General features: G+C 47.4%; 1 protein-coding gene across 1 annotated transcript; it reads left to right on the plus strand.

Moving 5' to 3' along the window:
* Positions 1 to 27,554, plus strand: Dctd (dCMP deaminase). Its single transcript, XM_036166733.1, has 6 exons — positions 1 to 331; positions 1,122 to 1,253; positions 1,459 to 1,594; positions 23,253 to 23,369; positions 24,682 to 24,778; positions 26,319 to 27,554. Exons 2-6 carry the CDS (start codon positions 1,128 to 1,130, stop codon positions 26,395 to 26,397), a joined length of 555 nt encoding a protein of 184 aa, XP_036022626.1. The 5' UTR covers positions 1 to 331; positions 1,122 to 1,127; the 3' UTR covers positions 26,398 to 27,554.

Here is a 27,554-nt window from a genome sequence, read left to right on the forward strand (position 1 = left end):
GGTCCGGGCCGGTGAGACAGCGTGGTCTGCACCCGGGGTGGGGCGGCGGATCGGCGCGTCCCCTCGCGGGGCACCCCCGGCTCGCACTGCGCTCCGCTCCGCTCGCACGTGGACGGCCACTCGCGGGCTCGCCGCGGAGGAGCGAGGCTGTGTCCCCCGAGTCCCTCCTGGCGCCCACGTGGCGGGGAGGGTGGAGACTGGAGATCCCGGAGCGGAGTTGGCGGGCAGTTGCCAGGACTCTGTGTGTGTGCATCCTCTCCGGGCTGTAGCAGGGTCTCCCTGGACTGGGGACATCTCAGCCTCACTGTCCTCCTTCTGAAGCTGCTCATGGGTGGGTACAGAGCCCCCTAGGAGCTTGGAAGCCAGCCCCGGGCAGCCCCGGGGTGGAGACATGTGTTCCTTTCCGCTGCCTTTCCCATCCTCCCACTCCAAACCTTAAAGCAGGCGGGAAGCCGGTTCCAACCAGCCTGGCTTCCTCTTGAGCAGGGTTGCAAGGGCATTGGCTCTTAGTTGTACTTCCTGATACCTGTGTACTCACTGCTAGCTACTGCCCTGTAATCTGAAGGGGGAAGTTTGAGAAATTTCCCCCTTTAAGATTTCCCAGTGGAGGGGGTCCTGACCTAGTTTATTTTTGAAAGGATTCTCTTTAGCTGAAGTTCTTCTGCCTCCTCCCACCCTTTCAAAACTCCTCCCCACATTGTAGAGACCATCTAGGTCTGGTCCAAAAGCCCATGTTACAGAACCTGGCTTTAGTATTAGCGTTTTCTTCCATTTGATTCAGTTCTCAGAGTTGATTAATTGATTTATTTGTAGGAACAAAGGAGAAAGGAAAGGGAAAAATCACCCGGTTAGTTCCCCAACTGGCCTCATTCAAATGTTATGTGTCTGTCTGTCTATCTGTCTTTCTATCACCTATCTACCTACCTACCTATCTACACTAGGCTTGGGGGGCAAATTTACTGAGTTCTGGGTCTGTAAAATGCTGATGCCTGCTTTAGCTAGAAGTGAAGTTCGTAAGTCTAGGTGGGGACCCCATTGTGATTTCTACTCAGTGAAGTACGGCTCAGGACGGATGCATTGACTCAGAAAGCAGATTGACGGTCGTTCTTCTCCATGTTTAGTGGTATATGACTTCTAGACCCAACATGAGTGATATTTCCTGCAAAAAACGGGATGACTATCTGGAATGGCCTGAGTATTTCATGGCGGTGGCCTTCTTATCAGCCCAAAGGAGCAAGGATCCAAGTTCCCAGGTAAATTGGTTTTGTGGGAGGATGTTCAGATGCTTGTGGAGATGTACACAAAGAGCAGGTTAGGAAATGGACTTCTGGCAGCTTAAACACTGCAGAGGTAATCTGCTGCCTTTCATAGGGTCTTCTCCCATGCTTCTGTGCTACCTGCCCAGCGGCACACCAGCTTTTCATAGTTACCAAACCTTTGGGCAATGTTTCTCTCTAGGTCGGAGCCTGCATTGTGAATACAGAAAACAAGATTGTTGGGATCGGGTACAATGGAATGCCAAATGGGTGCAGTGATGACCTGTTGCCTTGGAGGAGAACAGCAGAAAATAAGCTGGATACTAAATACCCGTATGGTAAGGGAGCCTCAGACTCCATCCTGTTTCCTGTTAGAGCCTGAAGAGGGCTTCATTAGTCTTCCCTTTTAGTTATCAACAGATGGAAAGGGGGAAAAATGTAATTTTTTTTTTTTATAAATTCTTCCTGTTACTCTTTCTTTTAAATATTTTTTTTTTTTTGAGCTGAGGATCGAACCCAGGGCCTTGTGCTTGCTAGGCAAATGCTCTACCACTGAGCTAAATCCCCAACCCTTAAATAATGTTTTAATTAATTCTTTGATTTTTTTTTTAATCTCCTTTTTTTATTTATGTGCATGTATGTGTACCTGCATGAGTTTTTTTTGCACAACATGAGTCTTTCTCTGTTCTAGTGAACATACAAATCAAGACACAAAGACATCTTATTAGTTATGAAAGCTTGGCCGATAGCTTAGGCTTGTTTCTAAATAGGTCTTATAACCCAAAGTAACCCATATCTTTTTTAAAAATTAATTAATTAATTAATTTTTGGGGTTTCTCTGTGTAGTTTTGGTTCCTGTCCTGGATCTCACTCTGTAGCCCAGGCTGGCCTCGAACTCACAGAGATCCGCCTGGCCCTGCCTCCCGAGTGCTGGGATTAAGGCTGTGCACCACCACTGCCCGACCATATTTTTTAATCTGTGTTCTTTGACATGGCTCCGTTACCTTTACTTTGTAAAGCCCATGCTGTCTGCCTCCCTTCTTCCTTTCCAGTGTCCTCTCTGCCCTGAAAATCCTGCCTAGCTTTTGGCCGATAAGCTTTTTTTTTTTTTTTTTTTTTAGAGCTGAGGACCAAACCCAGGGCTAGGCAAGTGCTCTACCACTGAGCTAAATCCCGCTCCCCTAATAAGCTTTTTATTAAACCAATCACAGTGACATATCTTTACACAATGTCATCACATTATCTCGCAATACATAGTTACAAGTGACTGCAGGGGCCAGAAGAGGGTGTTGGGTCCCCTTATAACTATAGTTAAAGGCATTTGTGGGCCTGCCTGATGTGGGTGCTGAGAACCCAGTCTGGGTCCACCTCCAGAGCAGCAAGTGCTGCTAAGAGCTGAGGCATCCCTCCAGCCCCTCCTGTGCCCATTCCTAAAGTTTCAAAGACAGCCACTGATGGAAGCCTGGTCATTGTTATGCAAGCTGGCCCTGAGGTCTTGGGCCTTGCTGCCTTTGTGAGTCTGGAATGTTTCACAGTGGCCTAAGAGCCTGTAGTATGCAATGAAGGCCTTGGCCCTTTGCAGAGAGAGCAGGGACCCAGGTCCCGTGGCTCTGTAGGTCATTTCTTTACTTTGGGAAAGCAGAATCAGTTTGCCAAGTGGTGTTTCTGCTAACCAGGCAGGGCTTTCCCCTTGCTCTGCTGAGAGACAGGATACATTCAGCCTCTTAAGAACGAGTCAAGTTCATCTCTGGGAAGCTGGTACCAGACTGAGCTGAGCATCAGGAGGTGGATGGTGCAGCTCCTCTTTCTGTTGCCTGGGTCTCTGGTGCCATCATGGGCTATGTTCAAAACCAAAGGCAGCAGTGTAGAAAGGAACACCTTTGCCTTGGCTCTTTGGCTGCTTACCTTGAAATTAGGAGAGGTGCTGTGTTAGTTTACTGTTGCTGTGACCAAACAGACAAAAATGACTTAGGGGAGAAAAGGTTTCATGGGATGCTCCGTTTCTAAGTCCATCATGGCGGGGATGGCATTGGGTTGTCTCTGTCCTTGGCCCCGGAAGTGTAAGGAAGTGTTAGTTCACAGCCTGTGGACCAGAAGCCAACCTCTACAGAGCTGTGGGGAGGTATAACCTTTAAAGGTCCACCATCCATGAGCCATTTGACTAGGCAAACCCCATTTCTTAAAAGCTGTACACTGTTGAAAATAGCATCACAGGCTATGGACCCCGGTGCTGAAAACATAAGCCTGTAGGGGACATTGCAGATTGATACCCTAGCAGGCTCGTCCTCCAGTCTTTGCCCCAGTGGGAATTGAATCCCTCCAGAGACCCGTGGAGGAGGAGAATCAGCTTTGCTTTTTCTCTCTGGGTAGCTAATTCCAGAAGAGAGCCACATTGGGTGGCATATTTCCGTTTCTGACTTTTTGTAACATTACACCTGGTATTTATGTCTGAGAATGAACAGATTGACTCTGTTGGAAGCAAAGCAGATTAAGGTCGTCTAAATGGAAAGGATTGTGCCTTCCGGAAATCAAGAACAAGGTGTCGATGTAAGACCTGTCTGGTTTGTTGACTCTTCCCTGGTAGGCTTTTCCTCTGGGTATTCCTCATGAGGAAGTCCATGGTTGCCGTTAGTCTAATTTATGTATTTTTTACTAATGTTCTTGGACCTTAATCTTCTTAAGTAAGCCCCAGAAGTTTCTTTTTAAACTGCTTACAGGCAAATCCTGCATGTTTGTGGAAAAAAAAAAAAAGGAATTGAAGGAGTAAAAGGTGATAGAGACAGCTACAAAGCATCCATGCTTTTCCAGGGCATAAAGAATAGTTTCCTGATTAAGGGGATTGAATAGTCAGTTAATTTCACCCCTGGTAGGAGTGGCAAGATCTCAGACAAAATTGGCAGTGTGTGAACCCCCCCATCCCCCCAGGCCTAGCGAAAGGAATGTGTTTGCATATTTTAGAAACCTTGTCATCCTGGTTTTGATTCCCTAAGCCTCTGATGGGAAGAAAGGGGGGGGGGGGAATGATGAGTTGTTTTGAGGTCTGTGCAAAAATAATTTTTCACAGTACAGTTCGATGTCCCGTCTAAGAACGGTCAAAGCGGAAAGGTCGATATGTTGAAAATCTACATTGAAATGTATGACTTACTCCAGTCAATATTTCAGGGTGTCGGGACAGTGACGTATGGTCCTTCCCCCGAGCTCCAGTGAGGACGAGTTCTTACATGGAATGTCAGTCTGTGGTCCTCAGGCTGGTTGCTAAAGATACCAGTGGATGTAGAGTGCAGTGTGGAGGGTCCCTAGTAGGTCACTGGGCACTTCTCAAAGTGGGGCCTGTGCCTTCAGTCACTGAGAGCCCTGAGCGTGTTTGTAATAATGCTCTGGACGAGTTACATGCACACACACCTCTCTCCCCACTGCCTGGCGCTCTGTAACCTCAGAGTGACCAGCTTTGTTCGGAAGCTGTCACTTTGGTCAAGGGTGGGGAGGGTACCTTTGGAGCGACTTCCCAGGAAGAACCAGACCCACTGATTGTTCTTTACTGAGGAGCTGCTGGGTTTCTGAGCAGCGGTTGTCGGTCTACATTATTTTTTGTCATCTATGGGATACCTCCAGGTTTTCGGAGCTCTGTGCCTTTGTTCATCAATTATTCATTTTATGTGTAGCTGTGTTAGAGTGTAGACAATTTTCTTTCACGAGAATAACCTTGTAATTTGATGTGCCATAAAAGTTGTAGAAGATATTAAATGGTTTTTAAAAGGCATTTAGTATTACTACCATCATAACACATGTAATGATGGGCTTTAGGTCTAAATAATGACGTGTACACTTGTGTTCAGTCCTGCCTTTCCAGGGCTTTCCAAGCCACTGAGGGGTGAATGTTCAGATTGCCTGGGATCTAGGAGAATGTTCAGAGACATTTTTTCAAACTTCCGTTGAAGCTTACAAATCTTAATATAAAAATAAAATAAATAAGGATTTATATTTAATCCATAACTGGATGCTGTAACTCCTTTCTTCCCCCGCATCTGTTAATGTTGACCAGGCTTCTCCACAAGAAAGGATAGATAATGTTATGCCCAGATCGAGGGGACCTCCAAAAGACCACCACAGAGACCGAATCCCATGTGTAAAAGCAAAGAGCCTGTATTTTCAGGCTCCAGAGCTTGGACTCTCTGTCTGGTGCAATGGTGAGATCAGAGAGCCCTGAGCTCAGACCGGATAGAGTTTTTATCATAGCAGAGGTTGGCGGGGAGGGGATATCCAGGCTTAGGACCCTGATTGGCTGATATTTGTCCAGGGTTATCTGTAAAACAGAAAAAGGTGTGTGCTAGACTCAGGGACATCTGGCCACCTTATCTAACTTTTTCGAATGGTTGGAATGTTTGAGATGTCAGGTACTTCCTCTTAGATGTAGGCCCTCCCTGGGTAGGGTCAGCTTATGGCTTTTCCTGGGTCTGGGTGTTATCTGCCTTAAGTAAGCCTGTCACAGAAGCTGTGTCTGGGCTTCCAAGCCTATCATGGCAACTGTATGGTCAAGCTGTTTTGGGCCCCCCCACAATACATGGAACCCTTAGAAATCATTCTTAACTGCTAAGTCGGCAGGTCTGTAAGGACAAATTTCTGTTGTCACTTTGTTGGATTAAGAAAGGTCAGGTATGGTTGTGAGGCACACCTTTGGGTGTGTCTGTCTGTGAGAGAGGAGTAGTTGAAAGGGTTAGACCTGCCCTGGAATGTGAGTGGCACCTCCCCCGGGCTGAGGAAAGGAGGGAGGCTGAGCTCCAGCCTTCCTCCTTCTGTATTTGTTATCCTCCATGATGTAAGCAAGGGGTTCCAGCCTCCACAGGCAGGAGCTGGTCCTGTCCTTGTGCCTTTTCTAGTGTGACAAGATGATTCTGTCAGGGACACTGTTACTGTAATGGGGAAAGTGTCTGATACTGAGACCTTCATCTAAATAGAAAAGCTTCAGATCTTTAATGACCAAAGGTCTGAATCATGTCACCAGGATTTACAGTAATATCTTATTTATCAGATGGCATTTACATGTGCTTGCTTGGGAAGAGTTCTGGGACCACACTAGGTTCTTTCTAGTATATTCCACAGGCGTCTAAGTCTACAGCTCCTGCATCTACCCCTTCCCAAGTGCCTTCTGTGATGTTTCATGTGCAGGGTGTGTAAGGATTATGCCCTTAATTACCAGCCTGGGACGGCGTTCCAGCCTAAAAAGTGGGCATGCTCTCTCTGTGTTCTCTCTTTTTGCTCTCTCTCCTTCCATATTCTTCCCCCTCCATGAGTGGGGTCTCTCTCTCTCTCTCTCTCTCTCTCTCTCTCTCTCTCTCTCTTTCTCTCTCTCTCTCCCCCACTTTCTCTCCCAATAAAGCTCTAGAAAGGTAACCATGCTCGTGACTCTTCATCACTGATACATCCAGCACTCTCCTTGGTCGGCATGGCTGCCGCAGCCAGCCACAAGCACCGCCGCTTAACCAACAGAGTAACATCTGGTTCCTGGGCAGGGTCTCTTTCGTGTGTGTGTGTGTGTGTGTGTGTGTGTGTGTGTGTGTGTGTGTGTGTGTATTTAATGGTATGTCTTTTACTTGTCCTCCAGACACCCTAAAATGTCTGCCTCCCTCCTTCATTTCCTCGCTTTTATCTTTGGTAACCCACTGAGTACAGTTAGTGGTGCCGGTTCAAATGTTGACTGATCTCAGCGGACCAATCCTGTGCAGGTAACCACAGCTGCGGTGGGTTCCTGAGTATGACAGTCATGCCATATCCAGAAGACATGTCACAGCGCATCTCCCCATTGCCTACCTCTTACATTCTTTCCGCCTCCCCTTCTGAGGTATGTCCTGAGCCTTGGTGGGGGCAAGTGTTGATACGGATGTCCCATCTAGCACTGAGCACCCAATAGTCACCTTATCTCCATACTTTGATCAGTTGTTAGTGTCTGCATGAACTATTGACTAATGCACAGAGAAGTTTGTGTGGCCAAGGTTAAGGTCAGCATTTATCTACATGTATAAACATGAATATTTAGAATAGAGTTTGACAACATGCCCATTTAGCAAGACAGTAGTAGTAGGGTCCTCTCCAGGGTCATCTCCTCCTTCACCAAGAGCTTTTGTCCAAGCTTATGGTGTGGAACATGAATTCCCTCCTGTGGAGCTGGCCACACATCCACTCCAGGAGTGACTGGTTATCTCCATAACCTCAGGCCACTATTTTACCAGTGGTCCATCTGGCCTGGAGGGTTGGTACTCTAGTGTGAGGAGTTGGTTCACTGTTGGGTAATACCATTGATGGCTTTTCTCTCTCTGTGGCCTGCATAGAACCTTCCAGCACTGTGAAAGCTAGCTAGCAGAGAGGAGGTTTCCAGGTGAGTTCCAGCTTCATTTCTCTGTCTGTAACTAGAGTTTGTTGTGTTTACCAATAGGGTTCTTAGCTGGTTCCGGTGGACAGCTGAAGCAGTGGCCTGTGTTGTTTTGAGAGCCTTTGACTGCTGTGGCGTTTTGCATGTCTGCTGTGGAATTCATCTTCTTTAAGACATTGATTATTTTTTTTTCAGTCGTGCAGAGATCAAGTACCTGGGGAGGGGAGTGGTGGCCTGGCCTAGTATAAAACTGAAAGCCACTTCCATATGTATGACGTCCGTTCACGTTTCTTCAGAGGGGTGTGGTGGGCTGCGCCTGTCGCTTCTGGAATTCCTAAGTTGGCAGCCTGATGCCAAAGTGATGGTGTTTGGAGGTGGGGATCGTGGGAGGTGATTAGGCCTTGAAGGTTGAGCCTTCCTGTACTGTCATCACGGGGGAGTGTACCCTTCAAGGGGACCCCAGGGAAGGCTTGCTTCCCCCCCCCCCCCCCCCCCCCACTTGAAGATGGTGGCTTGTAAACCTAGACCTGGTCCCTCACCGGAAGTCAACATGTTGTTGATCTTCGGCCTCCAGTCATATCAGAACTGTAAGAATTCAGTGTGGTGTTTTGTCAGAGCAACCCAGAGTGACTAAGGCTGGGAGCCTTGAAAAGTCATGTAAATCTGAGTTTACCAGTGATAATGCAGCTTCATTCCCCTTTATTCATTCCGCAAGCTTGAAGTCATCAGCCGTGATTGACGCTTTGTGGGGAGAAGGGGAAACGCAGAATGCTGGTAGCGTGTTAGAAAGACAGCCTTTTCTGGGCTGTCTCTCCAGAGAGGCCTTTTGAAAGGGTGTTTTCGTTCCTTCCAGCCTTAGGATCAAAACTTCATGAAACTGTTTGATTATGATTAAATTTTAATAGGGAAAAGGAAAATCCCCCTGCTAAAGAAACTGCTCTCTCCCATTCATTCCTTCCCCACCTCTGAAAAAAATCCAAAAGCTGGTGTGATGTCTGTGCCAGTCAGCGTCAGGAAGAAGGCAGCCTTGTTCAAGTGAGCAATTTCCGGATGAGCAACAATTAAAAAAAAAAAACAAAAACCAGGAGGTAGCACATGTATCTAATTTGCCATTTAAAAAGACTCGGGGAGATTTTTATTTTTATGAAGGGGAGGTAGGTTGCTAAACTCACGATGAAGTGTTCAGCTGACATTTTTGTGAAATTCATTACAATGACGCACAGTTCATCAAAACACCACATTTTGTAAAATGGAGGCAAAATACTCTTGGTAAGTCAGAGATGGCTTGTTCCTTGGGGTTTTGTAGCAAGTTTGGATGATACGGTTTAGAGATGTCATGCTGTGGTAGAGTCGAGTTCTTTGCCTGGTGGGCTTCAGGGAATTCTACAAAGTGGTTGTGACACTCCCATGATGCCCTGCTCTTTGCAGCCGCACCGTTTACTGTTAAAAGGACTTGGTGTGTGAGCATGCCTCTTCCTGGGTCAGGAAGCAGCAGGATGGCTATGCTGGCCATATCACCTGTTGTCCTGTTAGGGACCCCAGTCTCGATGTCCCTAGGAGTGGGTGGCGGCCCCTTCACTCTGAGTGCACTGGGCAGAAATGGAGCCGTGAGTCTACCGGAATCGGTTCCTGTTTCCGCAGGAATACTCTAAAAAGAACACGCATGGTGCTGCCGCTGCCGAGGCTGGGGAGATGGATGGTACAGCAGCTAGGAACACTTGCTGCTGCGCTAGCATGATGCTCCTGAGTCTAAATGCCTGGTGCCCGCAGGACAAAGAGCAGGGCGTAGCTGCATACCCCTGCAACCCTAGTGCTGTGGGAGATGCAGACAAGAGGGTCTCCGGGGCTTGCTAGCCACCTGCCTCGCTCCAGGTTGGGTGGGTGATCTTGTTTCAAGGGAATTAAAGCAGAGAGTGATGTAGTAAGACACCCAGGGTCCTTCTCTGGCCTCCGTGTATGCACAGGCACGCATACCCACACAGACGTGTGCATAGGCATGCGCGTGCATAGGCATGCGCTCGCACAGAGAGAAAGTGGTGCTGGGAATGAAATGTTGAAAAAACCAGGAATTAATTAAGGTGACAGATCCACATGGCGACTTTCACCACTTTTGCCAGCGTGTGGCAAAGCCTCTTTAAATTCTGCATTTAAATTTAATCTTTATTTCTCATGTTTAGCATATCGTTAAGCATGCAGAGATGTCATTTTAGTGATTACGTGGCCATTTGCCTTACCCCCCCCCCCCCCACCTTGAACACTGACATTTTCCTGACTGCCATGCGTGTGATGTATTTCTTTGGCATCCAAAAGGTTAGACTTGAGAAACTAATTTATCAAGAAGTTAGGAGGCTGATCCTCCTCAAAGCTGTGACTTCCTCACCACTTTTAAGAGCTTCTTAGTCATTAAGATCAGATTTGTTCTTCCGGTTGAAACCGAACGCCCTCTGGTTTTGTTAGGCAGATCCGTCCATTTGATGACTTGCTGTCTCTTTCGCTGAAGAATTTCATTTTGTATGTAGCTTCCTGCCTTTCCTCCCCTGCCTGCCTGGCCGTCCAGGAGCTGTGGCCCGACAGTGGTCTAATTGGGGACCTCTGTGCAAATAACTAATGTAACCCAATGGAAAAACTTTTGAACACTTGTGAAGGATGGAAATCAGGTAGATTGTTTTTAATGAACCAGCAGGCAGGCTACCATGGTGTGGGAACTCAGGTCTGTGTTGGGTCTTTTCCTTGTCATTTATATTACCCAACTTGAGATAAGACTATTTCACCTTGAGGTATAATTCAGGAAGGAACAAATAATTTTTGTTGATGTAGTTGATTTCTTTCTATCAAATAAAGTACGTTTTTTTTTGTTTTTTGGTTTTTTATTGGCACAGGGTTAATTATATTTAAAGCATCAGTGATCATTTCATTATGAATAGCTAGAAAGGCTGTTCTGTAACAAAATAATCCCTATTCTAAAGAGCAGATGTAGGAAAAGCTAAAATGCCTGTCTGTGGCGATTAGACCTTGCCATAAAAATACCCATGTCTCCATATTCCAAAGAGAAGCTGGACATAGTAACGGCTCTCAGGCTGATGACCAGAAGTGTGGAGTCTTGTACTCTACCTTGAAGTAAAAGGTTTGCAGAAAAGTTAGTGCTTCCAAGAGAGTTGGTTAAATGAAAATTTCTGATGATAATAATTACAGCCCCCCCCCCCCAAGAGACAGGGTCTTGCTATGTAGCCAATGTTAGCTTCTAGGCAATTTATGGCAACTCCCCCTTCCCAGCCTCCTGAGTGTTGGGATCATGGCCTGCTCAGCCGCCTTTCTGCTAGAACCCAAGATCACCAGCCTAGGGATGGCCCCACCCACAATGGGCTGGGCCCTCCCCCATCAATCACTAATTAAGAAAATGCCCTACATCCTGATTTCATGGGGGCATCTCCTCAACTGAGGCCCCCTCCTCTCAGATGACTAGCTTGTTTCAAGTTGATGGAAAACCAGCCAGCTCACAGGCAGGAAAACCTGGTTCTCAGAGGGTTTATGTCTATATTGTGCCCTTTGCTTTTCCGTTGTAAGACATCTCTGTCTGGATGGGGTTGTGCATGTCTGTGATATCAGCTCAGGAAACCCCAGTTTACTGAAAAGAGCAGTGATCCCATTCTCGTGAAAAGACCCCGGACCAGCCGTCAGGAGCCCTGGGTTCCTCATCTGCTTTGGTTATTCCTGGTGGTAGTGGAGTTTTTAGACATGGCATTTGGCGTGTACATCTTAGTCTCATTCTGTCTCTCAGCTTAATAAAAAAAATTGCGTTGCCTCTGTGTGTGCCTGTGCATGCTTTTGAGAGCTGCTGGATGATTCTCCTGTCTCCACCTCTGCTAGAACACTGGCCATAAGAATGCTGGGTTTACAGATGTCCATAAAACTGCAGCTGGCTTTTTGCATCTTTTTGGCGGTTTTATGTGGGTTCTGGGGTTGAACTCAGGTTGACAGGCTTGCGTGGCAGCTTTTTCCTGCTGAGATATTTCACCTTCCCGACCTCTACGTTTCTTTGTGGAACAGATTATTGCTGAAGACGCTACCATCTGTAATTTCAAGGAAAAAATACTAACCATGTAACCTATGGCGTGTGGTGTGTGTTGCTCAGTTTGCTGAATTCGAAAGGCATGCTCAGACATGGCTGTGGGCTATGAAAGTGTTTGTGAGTGACAAGGAGAATGTCCTATGTACATGAGGATGAATTAGTAGATAGACTCAGGCTTCTTACTTCCCTTACCCTTTTCCTTTAGTTTTGATCCCATTTGGGGATGTTGGGGATCGAACCTAGGGCCTTGTGCATGCTAGGCAAGTTCTCTGTCATTGAGCTGCGTCTCCAGCTCCGCAGTTCTAAGGTAAACACAAACCAGTTAGAGACAGTGTTCAAGAGTAGGAGGGAGGGTTGGGGATTTAGCTCAGTGGTAGAGTGCTTGCCTAGCAAGCACAAGGCCCTGGGTTCGATCCTCAGCTCAAAAAAAAAAAAAAAAAGAGTAGGAGGGAGTAGCTAAGGGGTACAGGCTACCTGCAAATGTGGAGATTAAAAGGCCTTAAGTTAGTTAGACAAGGTTGGGAACCATATACAAGCGGGAGACAATGCGTTTGACCACATGACCTGAGTGGAGGAAAGAGGTGACTTTAAGATCAGGGAAAGAACTTGAGAAACCCTTTTGTGAATCAAGCAGTAGTGATCTTCATCTGGACAGAGATGGGCCCTGGCAGACGCCGGTGGTAAATGCTGACCACCTGAAGGGCCGCGCACCAGCTCCTCGATGGAAGGGCACATTTGATGTCTTTGCTTCTTTCAAATGATAGATGCCATAGTACATTTAAAATATTGAATATGATAACTGAGTATGAATTTTTAAATTCTGCAATTAAAAGACTTTGTTGAAATGACATTAATTTTGAGTTTAGGTGAATAAAGGGAAGCGGAACCCTTGACTGGTTTTTTTTTTTTTTTTTTTCCCCTCTGCAAATGAGTTAACGCCTTTTTGGGAGTTAAAATAAATACTAACGAATCATCTGTTCTGCTGTCAGCCTGAGTTTGTCGGCTCATGAAGAGGCCAGCCTCTCAAGTCATGTTGCTGGGGCTTTAGAGATACATTTTTATCAGTCATTGGTTCTTGCACAGTGCTTTTTCGTGTATCCATTCGCCCGCTACTCCGGGACATCATGCCTGTATATTTGTTACATGCCAGGACTGTGCCAACAGTAAACAGAATGCACATGCTCTCTGCCAACAGTAAACAGAATGCACATGCTCTCTGGTCCGTTTTCTCAGCACCTGCAAGTTCATTGTGGAGGAGGTAGATGTTAATGTGAGAGAAATAAACCGACATTATTGGCTGCCCCTTTCCGAGGGAGTAACTTGAGCAGAGATCTGAAGGGTCAGGTGGGGCAAGTTGGTGTTTGGGGATGGGTGAGGCATTCCTGGTGGGATGATGTGTGCCGAGAAAAGAAGTAGCCCAGGCTGTAAGAGCGAAGGTGGGCTGAGGAGGTTGGGTTTAAAAGATTGTTGTTTGGTGCTTGGGGCTGACTATGTCCCTCCCCTAACTCTTACATGGACTACGTGGTTGTTTTTGGTTTTTCGAGACAGGGTTTCTCTGTAGCTTTGGAGCCTGTCCTGGAACTCACATGGTAGCCCAGGCTGTCCTTGAACTCACAGAGATCCAACTGCCTCTGCCGAGTGCTGGGATTAAAGGCGTGTGCCGCCGCCCAGCGCCACGTGGTGGTATTAAGGGGCCCTCTGATCAAGAGGGCAGAGCTTTGGGTTAGTACCCTTCTAAAGGATGCTCAGTGAGGAACTGGGGTGATGGCACAGCGTGAAGCCCCGACTTTGGAACCCTAGCACCCACATTAAGCCAGCTGTGGTGGTGCACATCTGTCACCCCAGTGCTAAGGGACAGAGACGAGAGCATCCTGGGGCTCCTTAGCTTTCTAGCTAAATCCACGAATCCCAGGTTGAATGAGAGGCTGTGTCTCAAAAACTCAGTTACAGAAGTGATGATGGACGACACTCCAGTGTCAGCTTCTGGCTTCCACACATACGTGTGCACGGGGCTGGGGGGGGGGGTGGGGGAAGCGGTCCAGGTTGGTGACACCCTCCCTGCTGGGTTGGACTTTTGAGTGTCTCCCTGGGTGATGTGTACCAGCACCTGGCTGTTGGGTGTAAGAGGAAGGGCCTGCTGAAGAGCAGGGTGGCTGAAGGGAGGGTCCCAGAGCTGGGTGCAAAAGAGGGCAGGGTGGGGGATGGGATTGAAGCCTTCTGCTATGCCCAGGTCCGCCAAGAGTTCTGTAGTGTAAGTGAGTCTGTGTTTATCAAGGTGTTGGTGTGGCCAACTGCCCTTTGAGCAGTGGTAGCCTTCAGAGCCAAATTGGGGCACGTTGGAGGAAGTGGGGGACTATTTAGGTAGAGTTTTGAAGTGTGTGGCGCAGACAGGGCCCCACCATAGAACCGTGTGGGACTGAGACAGAGTCGTGTAGTTTGTGAGACGGGAGTTCTTATTTTTAGTTTCTTGTTTTGTATCAGGCATTCGTTAGTTGATAAAAATCATCCACTAGAGTGGGAAAACTAAGAGAAGGAAAAAGAGGTGAGGTGTTTTCAGGACAGGGGACGGGATGGCTTCCCAAGGCTCTTGTTTAGTGGGGACACCCAGGGCAGAGAGGGACCAGGTGACAGGAGCCACAGAAGTTCTGGAGCCCCACTGGAGCGTGAGTACAGCGGTTCCCATGAGTTCAAAATGAGCTGAAAGAGCTGGAGCCGGAGAAGGGTGCTGACGCCTGGGAGCAGCTGCTGGAGGACCATCCTAGGAATGTAGGGCAGTTTGAGGGACTGCATGGATTGGAAAATCCCAAGTTAGAGTTGGGTCAGTTTATCCTGCTCGCCCCCCACGCTGAGATTCGCTCAGGGTTGCCTGAAGCTGGAATTAATGAACCCCAGAACATGGATCCTGACTGTTCTTCCAGTGCCCAGTGCACTCCCAATTCACTCTTTCAAAGCTGGGGACCCATGAGGGAAGTGTTGAAGCCCGGCTGTGTATATTTACAGAGAGACTGTCCGAGGGTGGCTGGTGCTTTCTCGCCCCTGGTACCTTTCCAGTACTTTTTCAGCAATGCACACGTGTATTTCATGTGAACAATAGGAACGGAGTTGGCCTGGCTTAGCCATGGATAAAAATGCAGTTATTTCTGCCTCCTCCCCATCCTGACCTGATTGTGTGCCCTTAGCACATAGGGAAGCAATGTAATTAGAGTTCTGGGGGCCTTATTATCAATAATGGAAACACCACAGTCAGAAATGTCTTTAGCCCTAAGCACTACCATTGGGGCTAAGTGGCTCCCCTGGGTGCCTTGAGTTGTTACCAGCAGCTCTATTGAGAGGCAGAGGAAGGGGGTAGAGGATGGGATGGAAACAGAGCAGCAGGGGGGGAGGCATGCATTCCTGTGGTCCAGCTGAAGTGTGCCACCCAGGGTCACCTGCTTACTCTGGGGCCACCCTACAGGGTAGGAAGCAACACTAACTTTAGTTACCAGGTGGATCTTGTGCTCTTACTGGATTGTGATTCCGGGGGGGGGGGGGGGGGGAGGATTTTTCTTTTTGTGTCTCTGGTTGGAAGGCTGAAGCTCATACATACTGAAGTCCATCAGTGTCCGGGACCGAGGAGGTGGGGGGTGATGGACAGCAATGTGGGTGCCGCAAGGAGGAAGGAGCGGGGAACGGCAGAGCCAGGCAGCAGCAGCTCTGAGAACTGGGGTGTCCTGTTCTGAGCGTGGCCCCAGGAAGTTGCTGCAGCAGGCGGTAGAGCTTGGGTAGTTTGTGGGTGCTATAGAAGTTCGAGCCTTGCTTGGAACCTGGGGGATTTGGCTGCTTTTGAGAGAGTAGCTTGTGCCGTCTACTCTAGATCCGGGTTCTTTTCCAACGTCACCTCTTCTCTGGGAACAGGGTGGAAATAGAAAGTTAATAGACATTTTCCCAGCCTAGGGCTGGGCCTCTCCGAATTATCTCAGTTTCCTGTTTTCATTGGCACATACAAGCTATACTATCTTGTCTCTCGAAGAATTCTGTGTGTCCTTGATGCCAGAAGGCTGTGAGGTTGTGTTCCATGATCTCCTGAGGAGAAAGGCCACTGGCTAAATGTGGGGCCAGGGGAAGGGAGAGGCATTAGCTTGTACACATGGTCCATTGGCTGGCCAGGCAAAAGTGCTCTCCTCCTCAGTCATGTCTGCTCATCAAAGAAGACCCTAGCCGGGCGGTGGTGGTACACGCCTTTAATCCCAGCACTCGGGAGGCAGAGGCAGGTGGATCTCTGTGAGTTCGAGGCCAGCCTGGTCTCCAAAGCGAGTTCCAGGAAAGGCGCAAAGCTACACAGAGAAACCATGTCTCCGAAAACAAAACAAAAAACAAAAAAAAAGAAGACCCTGGTGTCCATCTCCCAGCAGTCTTCCCCATCATGGGGATTTCCTAGGGTTGAAGCCATCCATTTTCTCTGCCAAGTTCTGACCTGTGGTAACAAAGGCTTCGTTAGCATAATTCTGTTCTGTTGCAAGGGTTTCTCTTGGTTCTTCAGATGTTCTTCATGTGCTGTGCACAGAGAAAGGCAGAGTATTATCTTTCTGAGAGGCTGGGGCTTCAGATCCTTGGGAAACCCTGATAACTTATCAGCCTGCTACTTTACAGTTTTATAAACCTTGCTATAGGAGAAGACTGGGTACAGGTGTGTATGTGTGTTGGGGGTGGGGGTTCCCTTGCAAGTGTCACAGCCAGCAGGGAAATGATCCAGGCCAGGTTAAAACAATGAAGCTCAGGTCAGCAGGACTTAGCTGGTCCTGGGTCAAAACCTTCTGGAGCAGTGGTTCTCAACCTGTAGATCGTGACCCCTTTGGGGATTGAAGGACTCTATCACGGATCTTTCCGAAGACCATCGGAAAACACAGATATCTACATTACGATTCATAACAGTAACAAAATGAGAGTTTATGAAGCAGCAGTGAAAATATTTTTATGGTCGGGGGTCACCATGACATTGGAACTGTGTTAAAGGATCGCAGCGTTAGGAAGGTTGAGACCCACTGCTGTGGAGTCGGACACCAGGCGGTTTATTGTAAGCATATTTAAATGGTACAATTTGGGAAAAATGTCTCCTGTGTAATTTAATTCCCAGTAGGAGGATGAAGGTGTGACTTCATCAAAACTCCTTTGCAAAATACATGTGATCATGAAGATGGGTTCTGTGGCTTTAGGGCATAGGATCTGGTGTGGTTTCTGACTGAGATGGCATAGAGGTCGGCAGGCTATAAAGTACATCTGACATCTCTCCCCTGGAAGGGTTCTATTGACTGAGAAAGCTAAAGGTTTGGGGAAGGAGAGTCTGGGATAAGCATTCTGGGGGAGGAGAGGGGGTTTGGATGAGGCCTGGCTCTGCAGACAGCATTAACAGCATCCACTCCCAACCGTCTGGATGGAAAAACAGGTATTCATTTTGTCTTTTGAGGAGATAGCCCTGTGTGATTAACATTCCTGGTGTCCCTAGTGGTCTGTGAGCAGTCATGCCTCCTACCACACAGGTGTGACATTGTTTGGGAGCACATTCTAGAAATGTTAGTTTCAGATTTGGGGGTAGCCATAAAAAAGGAAGCCTTTGGCATCAGGCAGTGTCTTGGGTAGTGTAACTTCAGGGGCTTGGCTGTGGTTAATTATTGACTTGAAGGAGAGGTCCCTGGAAGGCTGGCAGTGACATACGAGGCCTTGTCAGGGTATCTTTCAATAATGAAGAAATAAGCAGTTGAAACTCCATTTTAGTTCTAGACACTGGGAAGCAAGTTCCTTAAATGGATCTCGGAGAAGTGTGTGCCATTCCCCTTGGTGGAAGTTTCCACCCGGTATCTGCACATTAGTGAGGGCAGAGGTGGACCTAGCCGTGTTCCTAGAGATGTGCCCACACTTAGTGGCTCTGACACTATGGTACCCCCCGAAGTAAACTCACTTAGATTCTAATTTGGAGAATAATGACAAAAAAAGTGGGGTCATCAGAACAGAGGCGGGACCGCTTGTTTATAATGTGTATAAATCTGCCTGAAATTGGGGTACCCCATTTCATGTCAGTTACTAATTGCAGGGTAAAGTCCAAGAAAAGAGAAACTTGTCTTGGTTGTCTTGGATTAGAAACAAGTGATATGTGTGTGTGTGTACAAATTTTTTTCGGAGTCCAGATTTTATGGGGCTCCAGTGTTTCTCATGTCCCAACAGGAGACTAAGGTCACTGGGGGGTGACACTGTGATCACCAGGTTATATGTGTAGCACTCAGAATTTGTTTAGCATTGTTCAGATGGTTTTTCTTTTCTTTTTTCTCTGTTCCTTGTCTACTTGAGTAGCTGTGATAGTTCTGGTGTCTAAAATAGATATTGTATTAGTCTCACATCAGATGTGATGGAAGTCAGATCTATACAATGCTGAATCTCTTAAATCTAACAAGGATGGAGTACATCCTGTTAATTTGTCAAATTTCCCCAGAACCGCCTACATGAGACAGTGAGGATTAATCAGGCCCCAGTGAGAGAGAATTTGAAAAATATAGTTTTCTAATTATACAATCTCTTCTCAGTGGGCCAAGGTTAATGCAGTTCTGAATTCTGACAGTTAGTAATAGAAAAAAAAAAGAAAGAAAAGACCGAAGTGTATGAATTGTCTCATACTCACCTGGAACAGGCCCTCTTCTGACTCCCACGCTTTGTATGCATTAATCGGGAATTTTCAGCACTTGTTCCTTTTATATGATGTTGGGGATAATTAAAGGGTTTTTGTCACTCCTTTGTGAATTATTGGATATCTGTGTTATTTGGGGACTTAAGTTTTTACTTAGCTGTAGATATGGATTTCTAGTTAATAATGGGAAAATTCATCCTTTTTGACACTATGGACTGCCTTGCGAATACTTGTTCGGCATTGTGCGTCCTAAGTTCTTTGTCCTTATAAAATCTCACACCAGAACTGCCAGACAGAACCAGTCGTGGTTGGTTTTGGGACACAGGCGTGCTGTGAGTTTTGCTTCAGATTTTAGGTATCCCCCGATACCACCAAGCAAGCAAAACCTGCTAATAAACCCACTTAACTGATTTTGTGACTTGCTGGGTTTGGTTCCGTATGCCTGTAATCCCAGGACTCAGGCTAAAGAAAGCAATGTCATGAGTTCAAGACCAGCTCAGGATACATGGTAAGTGCTAGTCCAGCTAGGGCTTTATAGCAAGACGATGCCTTTGAAAACAAAATACCCCAGTCAGACAGACAGACACGAGGTGTGGCGGGCATGAGAAAGAAGGAAAGGTTGTTAGAAACCAGGACTCAGATCAGGGAGAGAAGAGAGAGGAGGGAAAGGCTGGGGTGGGGTGGGGCCGTTAATACAGGGAGCGGATATGACTAAAGAGTGTTCTATGCATGTATGAAAAGGGCACAGTGAAACCTATTATTCTGTATAATTAATATGCCCTAACCCCCCAAAAAAATTGGAGAGAAGAAAACTAGAGGTTATATCTGCATTACAATGAGACAGTTATTTTTAAAATTAGACTAGCAGTTGTTGAAATGATTTCCTCTTGAAAAGAAAGTTAAAGCACTGAGCGCCTGACCTCTGCTGAAGGAATGAGTGTGTGGTGTGTGTGTGTGGTGAAGGGAGAACGCCGGGTAGAGGGAAGTCACCACTCAGCACCGGGGCTGAGGGCTGCAGCCTTGTGCTGGGCCGAGAGAGGAGCCCCTGTTTTGTTAGTGACAGCTTGTCCTGGAGGATGGAGGAACGTTAGGAAAAAGCCAAAAGTCAGTGGACTTGATATTTTAAAAATTGCTTTTACCATTTATTATTATTATTATTATTATTATTATCATCATCATCATCATTATCATCATCATCATCATCATCTCTTTGTGGGTGGGTGGGTGTGTATGCGCACAGGTGTGGGTTATGGCTTATGTGTGAAGGTCGGGGAGAACCTTGGGTATCCATCTAAAGGCACTTTGGACTTGAGGCTCATTGGCTTGGACCTCAGCCACACTGGCCAGCTGGAAGGCTTCTAGAGATCCGCTTGCCCCCTGGATCTCTAGATTGTGTGGCTGTTCTTGGGATTACAGACATGTACCACTGTGTCCAGCTTTTATGTGGATCCTTGGGGGTCTGAACTCCCAACCTCACTTTATCAACAGAACTGTGTCTCAGCCTGCTTTTACTTTATTTTAGTTTTGGTTCGAAGGACACATTCCCAGAGCTGGTATTAATTGCGTAAACAGAGCACTTACTTTATTGAAAGCTCAGAGACCTTCTGGTGGCAAGCTGGGCCTTGAGCATGGGTGCTGTCCCCTGGAAAGCCCTTCCCCCCTTCTGCCTTGCTCTAGGGAAGACTTCAAAGTTGTGGGGAGAGATGCTTGGATTTGTGGCCTTCCTATCCAGGACCAGCACCAGAAGGGCTGGGCATGGGGGTTTGAAGCAAGCTTTCTGGCTTGAAGCAGCAGCTTTAGAGGTTACCTGCTTTCAATGTCTGTAGGTGGCAGAGAAAGAGGCCCCAAGCATTTCACTCCAGTGCACTCAGGTTGGTCCGTTGTTCCTTTTTTTTTTTTTTTTTTTTTTTTTTCCCGAGACAGGGTTTCTCTATGTAGCTTTGCACCTTTCCTGGATCTCTCTCCGTAGCCCAGGCTGGCCTCAAACTCACAAAGATCCACCTGCCTCTGCCTCCCGAGTGCTGGGATTAAAGGCGTGCGCCACGTTGCCCAGCCCATTGTTCCTTCTTAAGGGCAGTGTGGGGCTCTAGGCCTGAGGCCCAACTCAGTGGTTCTCCACAGACAGAGGCTGTGGAGACCCCTGCCTGAGCGTCAGTCAGGTGTTAGGCGGGAAAGTCACAAGGGAAGATTGGAGGCTCTGATTGGGTGTGGGGAGATTGAAGGTGGGAGTGAAATGGGCAGGTCCAGGGTGAGGGGGTTCTCCCAGGTTGAGGGGGTTCTCCCAGGTTGAGGGTTCTCTGGATCCCTTCTCACCCCAGGAGGCTGGTATTAGTCAGATAGGCCTTTGGTAGGGAAGGGAGTCTGGGGAACAGTGTGTTGTGGTTTCTAAAGTTGAAAGAGGTGCAGGACTGAGCAAGAGCAGTTAGAGTGGGGGTCTGTCGGCCCCTCTCCTCAGAGCACACGGTTTTCTTTTTGGTGATCATTCAGTCATTTGACTTTGAAGGTGTAAGCTTGTGGGGTGTGAGCCCACATTCATTCATGTCACCCCGCAGACCTCATCCTCTCTTAGTGAGCAGCTTTGCATTTTCCGTGACTTTTGATAGGATAAAGGATGCCTGTTTAGAATCCTGTGTCTTATGTCTGCACACTGCCCGTTTCCTGCCGTGTCAGGTGTTACCCGAGGTGGTCTGTTTCTTCGGGTGATTTCCACAAATGATAAACTTGGTTCTGGTGTGGTTGCTGTGGCAGTTCTTCAGGAGGAGGATACCAGAATGCTGTGTGATCACACGTTGGAGTCTTCCAAGTTCTGAGTGTGAACTCCGGCACCATTCACACAACACTTCTTAGATGAGGAAAGCCCATTTTTGACATCTGAACAGAAGAGAACTTTTGCTGTTTCCCAACGTCACCATCAATAACTGGGATCTGCATTTCCTCCTTTATTTATTCCATAAATATTTAACACCATTATGTTCCTGGCATGCCATTAGGCTCGGGGGAGCTACAAAGAACTTCGAGGGCAAGGCTCTGCCCCCAAGGGGGGCATAGAGGAAACAATTATAGCTAATGGTTTTTAACACTGAGCGGTGTGTTAAACTCTGTGATTCCACCCTGCCGTCTTGGTCACCAGGGGAGAAGGGGCCATGGATACCTCTTGAAGTCCACTGGCCATGTGGCCACTCCAACCCTTTCTGAGCTCTCTTTTGTCTTCCCATGACCTTGGAGTTTACCAGGCAGTGAGACTGGACTCAAGCCCCACTGGCCAGCCCTTGCTCTCTCATGGTCTGTGATTTGATGAATCACAGATTGTTCCTTTAGCTCCCTGTATTGCCAGACACGATTCCTTTTTTCACTCATGCTGAGAACTCTTAATACATGGAATTAATTCCCAGTTTGAGGATGTTGGTATGCACAAACATTTCCTGAGAGAGCTCTCGCTTAGCTTCCTGGTAAAACACTGCCTGGCTACTACTATAAAAGTAGTTGCTGTTCCATGCAAAACCAGGAGGCTGGTCCTTATCCTTCTAACTCAATAAATGTGCCTCCTTCATCCTTCTAACCCTGAATAGATTCTCAATAAATGTGCCTCCTTCATCCTTCTAACCCTGAATAGATTCTCAATAAATGTGCCTGACTCTGTGAGCAAGTAGTGATTGAAATGTCCAAGGTCGTGAGCTTAGGCCAGTGTGCACAGACAGCCTCAATTGATGAAAGTTGAATATGGCAAGCTGGTGACTGGAGATGGAGGGTAGAGGAAATCCTTGGAGGCAGCCATACTTGTTTTCTAGGAATTATGTATGGTTTGGACCATGATCAGAGACTCAATTCACGCTGCGGGTGCTTGTTTTAGTATTGTGTGTGGAATATATGTTGGGATCTCAGGGAAGCCTGTAGAGCAGGGCTTCCCAAATTTGTTTGCACATTTGAGTCATCTGGGGATTTTCTTTAAAAAGTTCCCAAGGCTAGACCATTACTCTCCAGTACGGAATAAATACGAACTTGGAAGTTCCTCTGGGGATAAATATTCACGTAATTGTCATAAGGAGTATGCAGGGTAGTTGTAGATAACGCACCCAAAACCTTCAGGTGGAAAGCCTGCTGGGCAGGCGGAGAGATTCCGAACTATTTCTGTGCTGGAGTTTTTTTTTATTTCAGCCCTGTGACTAGGGAGTAGCAACAGCCACCCTAACAGGACAGGGAATATCAGCTTTGGTAGCGAGGGAGAGACAGGAGGGTGCTTCTTGTGTCCCTTAACTCCGTCAAGGATGCTCACATGATCCTTTGGAATCCTTGGTGGGGTGGATCCGTATGTGGAGAACTTGACTGTTCGTTGCCCGTAAGTGGATGAGTGTGTTTGTAAAACAGATAATAGCTGGTTATCCACTGGCTTTCTTTTCTTTTCTCCCCTCCCCCCTTCCTCCCTCCCCCCCCCCGGGGGGGGGGCTCAGGGCTGAGCATGAGGAGCGGAAGCAGACCCCCCAGGATAGAAATTCTCAGCCTCACTTCTTATTCCTGTGTCCTTATGCCCCCCTGCCTTCTTAACAGCCATGCTGACTATCCCTATGTGTGCAGATCAACACACAAATGAGCCGTTGTATGTGGGCATTTCAATACCCCAGGGTCTTGTGGAGCAGTGAGGTATTGCTCTGCTTAGGGTGGGTAAAGGTACTTGACCTCAGTCCCTCCTGGTGCTCTAGGTGCTCATGCACCAAGGCCAGCTGCTGCCACAGCCTCCCCTTCCTGGTAATCACCACTCAGACCGACCACGTGGCCCTTATTGGTAGTCTCAGGGTTGCTGTTTCTAATCAATTTATTTTTATTGAGTCTATTCTGTGCTATTTCGGAGGTGGAGACAGACTTACTTCCATGAGCTGCAGCCTAAACCCTTTTCTTTCTCTTCCGCAGTGTGCCATGCTGAGCTGAACGCCATCATGAACAAGAATTCGGCGGATGTGAAGGGCTGCAGTATGTACGTCGCCTTGTTCCCATGTAATGAGTGTGCTAAGCTTATCATCCAGGCAGGTAGGAACCAGGCCTTCCCATTTGTCACATTTGCATTGGGGTCTGCGCGTCAGCAAATCCGCGCAGGTGTGTTTGATCTGAAGTTGTTATTGTTTAGATCTAAATTAATTGCACTATCAACTTTGCAGGATATTTGCCATGTTTTGTTTTTGAGTGGTGCCAGGTATTCTAAGACTAATTGCATCCTCTGTGATTCTTAGCATGTTTTTAATTTAGTTTGCAACTTCTTAAACTGCAAGCTGCCAAAAAACAACACAGGCATTGCATATAATTACTGTCAATTTGCCATTCTCTGACATATTGTGCATAGATTAGGAGGGGGAGGGAGGGAAATGAACTTCTGTCAGAAACAAGGTCAGCTGGGAGTCTGTATATCAAATTTTAATTTGTATCTAATACGTGGTAGATATTTGAGGATCTAAGCATATCTTTGCATATAAATACCATGAGACTCAAATGTTACTCTGAGCTTTTCTTTTATTATGCCAGAGCCGCCGTAAACCTACCAAGTTGTAGTCTGTGTATTGCACCTGTATTTGAACTGTCCCATCTAAGAGTGAGCTACGCTTTACCTCCATAAAGCTCTCAGTTTGAGATTTAAAGACTTAGCATGTTTAGCCACATGTGTGGGCTAAAGGGGCTGTTTATCATGAGCCCCCTGGGTGTCAGAGCAGAAGTCGGCTGGTAGCTGACCCCAGCCGTGGGTGCCCATGAAACTGCTGCCATTAACCTGTCTTTTGGGGGTGCCTCCTTTGCTGGTCACAGGCGAAGAGGTTGGCAGCAGGTGCATGCTCAGAGCGGTGTGTGGGCTCATCCCTTCTGAAGGGGGTTCAGAGCAGCCCTGAGGAGAAGGCACTTAGGAATCCCGGCTGGGCTTCGTGCTGCCTAGGGGGATTGTGAGGCAGACCTGCCCTGCACAGTGAGAGCTGAACCTTTCTTGGATGCCTAATGCTGCTGACCTCTGGACTGGCCAGCACCCTCCCACTCCTTGAGTTGAGTAGTTCCTTTGTAAATAAAGAAGAGTTGCTTACCCGCCATAAAGAAAGTTTGTTAATTAGATCACGGCTTGACAGCTTGACATGTTTTCACTTTTCATTTGTATATTTAAAAAAAAAATCCATAAAGACTGGAAGGCAGATTAAATACAGTCCCCTCTACTGTTCTGGGAAGCCATAGATGAGTAGCTCAGTAACTGGACATTGTCTGCAAGTTCCCTCGAAAAAGGTAATTAATCACAGGCGCGGGGCTCTCTTTCTTTTGCCTGTCTTTTGAATTTTGTGTCCGTGCATATCTTCCACTCTTACCTTTTCAGGTATAAAAGAAGTCATTTTCATGTCGGATAAATACCACGACAGTGAGGAGACTACGGCCGCTAGACTCTTGTTTAAAATGGCCGGCGTTACGTTCAGGTAGGTCGGGGAAGTGGTGCAGAAATGCGCGTGGCCTGGCCTGAAGTCTTGTGTCCCCACACGTGGTGGCAATGTCTTTGGAATGTGACGGCATAGGCCCCTAAAGATTATTTTAGGTATGGAGGAGTAAAAAAAAATATCTGGAGACAGCCTGTTTAATGATTACATTTTAATATGAGTGACTTTCGAAGGCTAATTATGCAAGTAGCAAGAAATTGAAAAATTCACCACTTCTGTGCAAGCCCTGCCAGGCCTTTATGAATCTTGCATATGTGAGGGCGCTGGTGGAGATAGTTTAGGACGAAAGCGGCCTGCCAGGGTGAGACACCAGGAATGCTTTCCTGAACGACGGTTTGAATTAAGAGAGGAAGCCCTTGCGATGTCTGATTATCCTTTGCAGAGTGAAGATTATGTTTTCACTGGTGCATTTTCCCATCTTTTATGAGCAGCAGAAAACTGTTTTCAGAACGGGAAGCTTTGCAAAGTGTGTTTCTGGCCAGCTGTGATAAGACTTGTAGGACGGGGTTGGGGTCAGTGGTAGAGCGCTTGCCTAGCAAGCGCAAGGCCCTGGGTTCGATCCTCAGCTTAAAAAAAAAAAAAAGACTTGTAGGATGGGTGACTTGCCCCGTGGGTTGTCTTAATTAGAGATGTGGGGTAGTTTCTTTGTTTTCTGAGACAGGGTCTCTGTATGAATAGGCTGCCTGCCCCTGAGTTTGCTGTGTGTAACCCAGGCTGCCTCCTGCCTCAGTCTCCCGAGTGGCACCACCTACCATACCCAGTTGGAACCATGATTTTTGCAGGATGCGTGTCTTGAATTATTGTGCCTTGTATGTTCCTAGTTTGCTTTCTGTTGCTTTAATAAAACACTGACTGAAACTAACTTGGGGAATAAAGGCTTTGTTTGGCTTACGGGTGACAGTCTAGCATCCTGGAAGCCAGGGCAGTAAGTAAAGTCAAAACCTGGAGGCAAGAACTGAAGCGGAGACCATGGAGGAACGCTACTTACGGGCTCTCTTATTTACTTGTTTGAAAAAGTCCCCAAGTATCTTCAGTTAGGGTAGCCACATCTGCATTCATAGAGCTTGATTTAGAAAATCCCCCTGCCCCCGCTTCTGCGAGTTGTCTTTCTATAGCTCAGATGCAAAAGAAAGTGTACTGTGTTTGCTTTTAGAGCAACGCAAGTTGGCTGCCGCGATTTCCTAGAAAATAAGATAAATATGACAGGGAAACTGTAATCGGATATCATGGGGTGCTGCTAACTTGTTAGAAATCCTTTGACTCCCGGATAATTCATGAACTCGGATAGCTGAGGAACACACAAGCCGAGCCACCCCATGCATCGATCTTGTCTTAGCCTCTTCTGCTCTGTGTTCCTCTCTGTATGGGGCACTATAATTGGCTCCTATAGAGATAAGATATCAAGCGAATCCCAGGATATTTCTTTTCTCTGCCCTGGAAATACAGTTGAAGCTGAAATAAACAAATCACTTTTAACTACTCGTTGGATAATTCCTGTATATATTTTGTTTTTCATGTTTAGAAAATTCACCCCCAAGTACAGCAAGATTGTCATTGACTTTGACTCAATTAATATCCAGCCGAGTCAGAAGCTTCAGTGAGTTCCGTCTCGTTAAGTCCCGGAAGAAGAGGGCTCCTCTCCTCTCAGAAGCCTCTGGTGCCTTTCATCTTGAAATCGCGCATAACTTTTTAATAGCCGGCGTGGCACACGTACACCTTGAATCTTCTTTCCCGTCCCCACCGTCCCACGGATCTACATCTGCTGAAGCTGTTGATTTAGTTTGATTTGGAACCCAAGGACCTGCCCACGGGGCTGGAGTGAATGTCTTTCCGCCTTCGCCGACCGTCTGGCTGGGGTGAGGGTTCGGGTTAGGACAATGTCGGCTCTCCGTCACCCACCAAATTCCAACAGCCGCTCCTTCGCTAGGACACACAGAGAATTGTGTTCTTAGCAGACTCACAGTGATGTGAACATCTGGCCCAAATGAAGCATACCCTGTCACGCCAGCACCATGTGGGACGGAGGCAGGAGAATCTTTGCTGCAGAGTTGAGGGGAACTGTCACCCACCTGCCCAGAGAGGGTCAAGGATGACGTGTCCCTCCAGAAGATCAGCACAACTGAACCAGGAATACCTTCTGAGCTCCTGCCTCCCTGCCTCACACACAGCCCTGGCACGTTATCCCTCTGGAGGGTGGCGACCCCTGTGGTTCCAGCCTCTTATCCTTGGTTTGTTGGTCACACCGCACTGTTAAATTTATCCCCGTGATAAGTGGTTCCTAGAGGAGGCAGCTTATCCCTCCCCCTAGACCAGGCACTGTGTGGTGACAGCTGGAGTTTTATGGATGGGTGGCGTGGGGCATCCCTCCCCCCACCCAGTCCCATTTCCCCCCGCTGTGTGGAAACATGTCACTCCTGCTCTGGGTACCAACATGGTTCGTTTCCAAGGACGCCCTATAACCAGAGAGTGCATTCATTCCCGTCCTGTAAGAGAATTGGGGGGAAGTCTGTGTACTGGAGGTGGTCTGTTCCAGACCACTGGTGACTGCGCCTCATTTGTGCCTTCAGCCACACAGGCAGCCACCACTCCATGATCAGTGTGGCTGGGGGGTGCTCCGCTGTGAGCTTTGTTTTTAGTTTCATTTAACTTCTGTTAAACATGCTCGGTGCCTTTGATAAAAATGGTTTCTTTATCTTAAAGATGATTACCTTTTAGGGTGTTCTTATTTCCTCATGAGTTTTTATTTCGTCTCTGAGTC

This window comes from Onychomys torridus, chromosome 17 (assembly GCF_903995425.1).
Source record: "Onychomys torridus chromosome 17, mOncTor1.1, whole genome shotgun sequence".
Classification (NCBI taxonomy): Eukaryota; Metazoa; Chordata; class Mammalia; order Rodentia; family Cricetidae; genus Onychomys; species Onychomys torridus.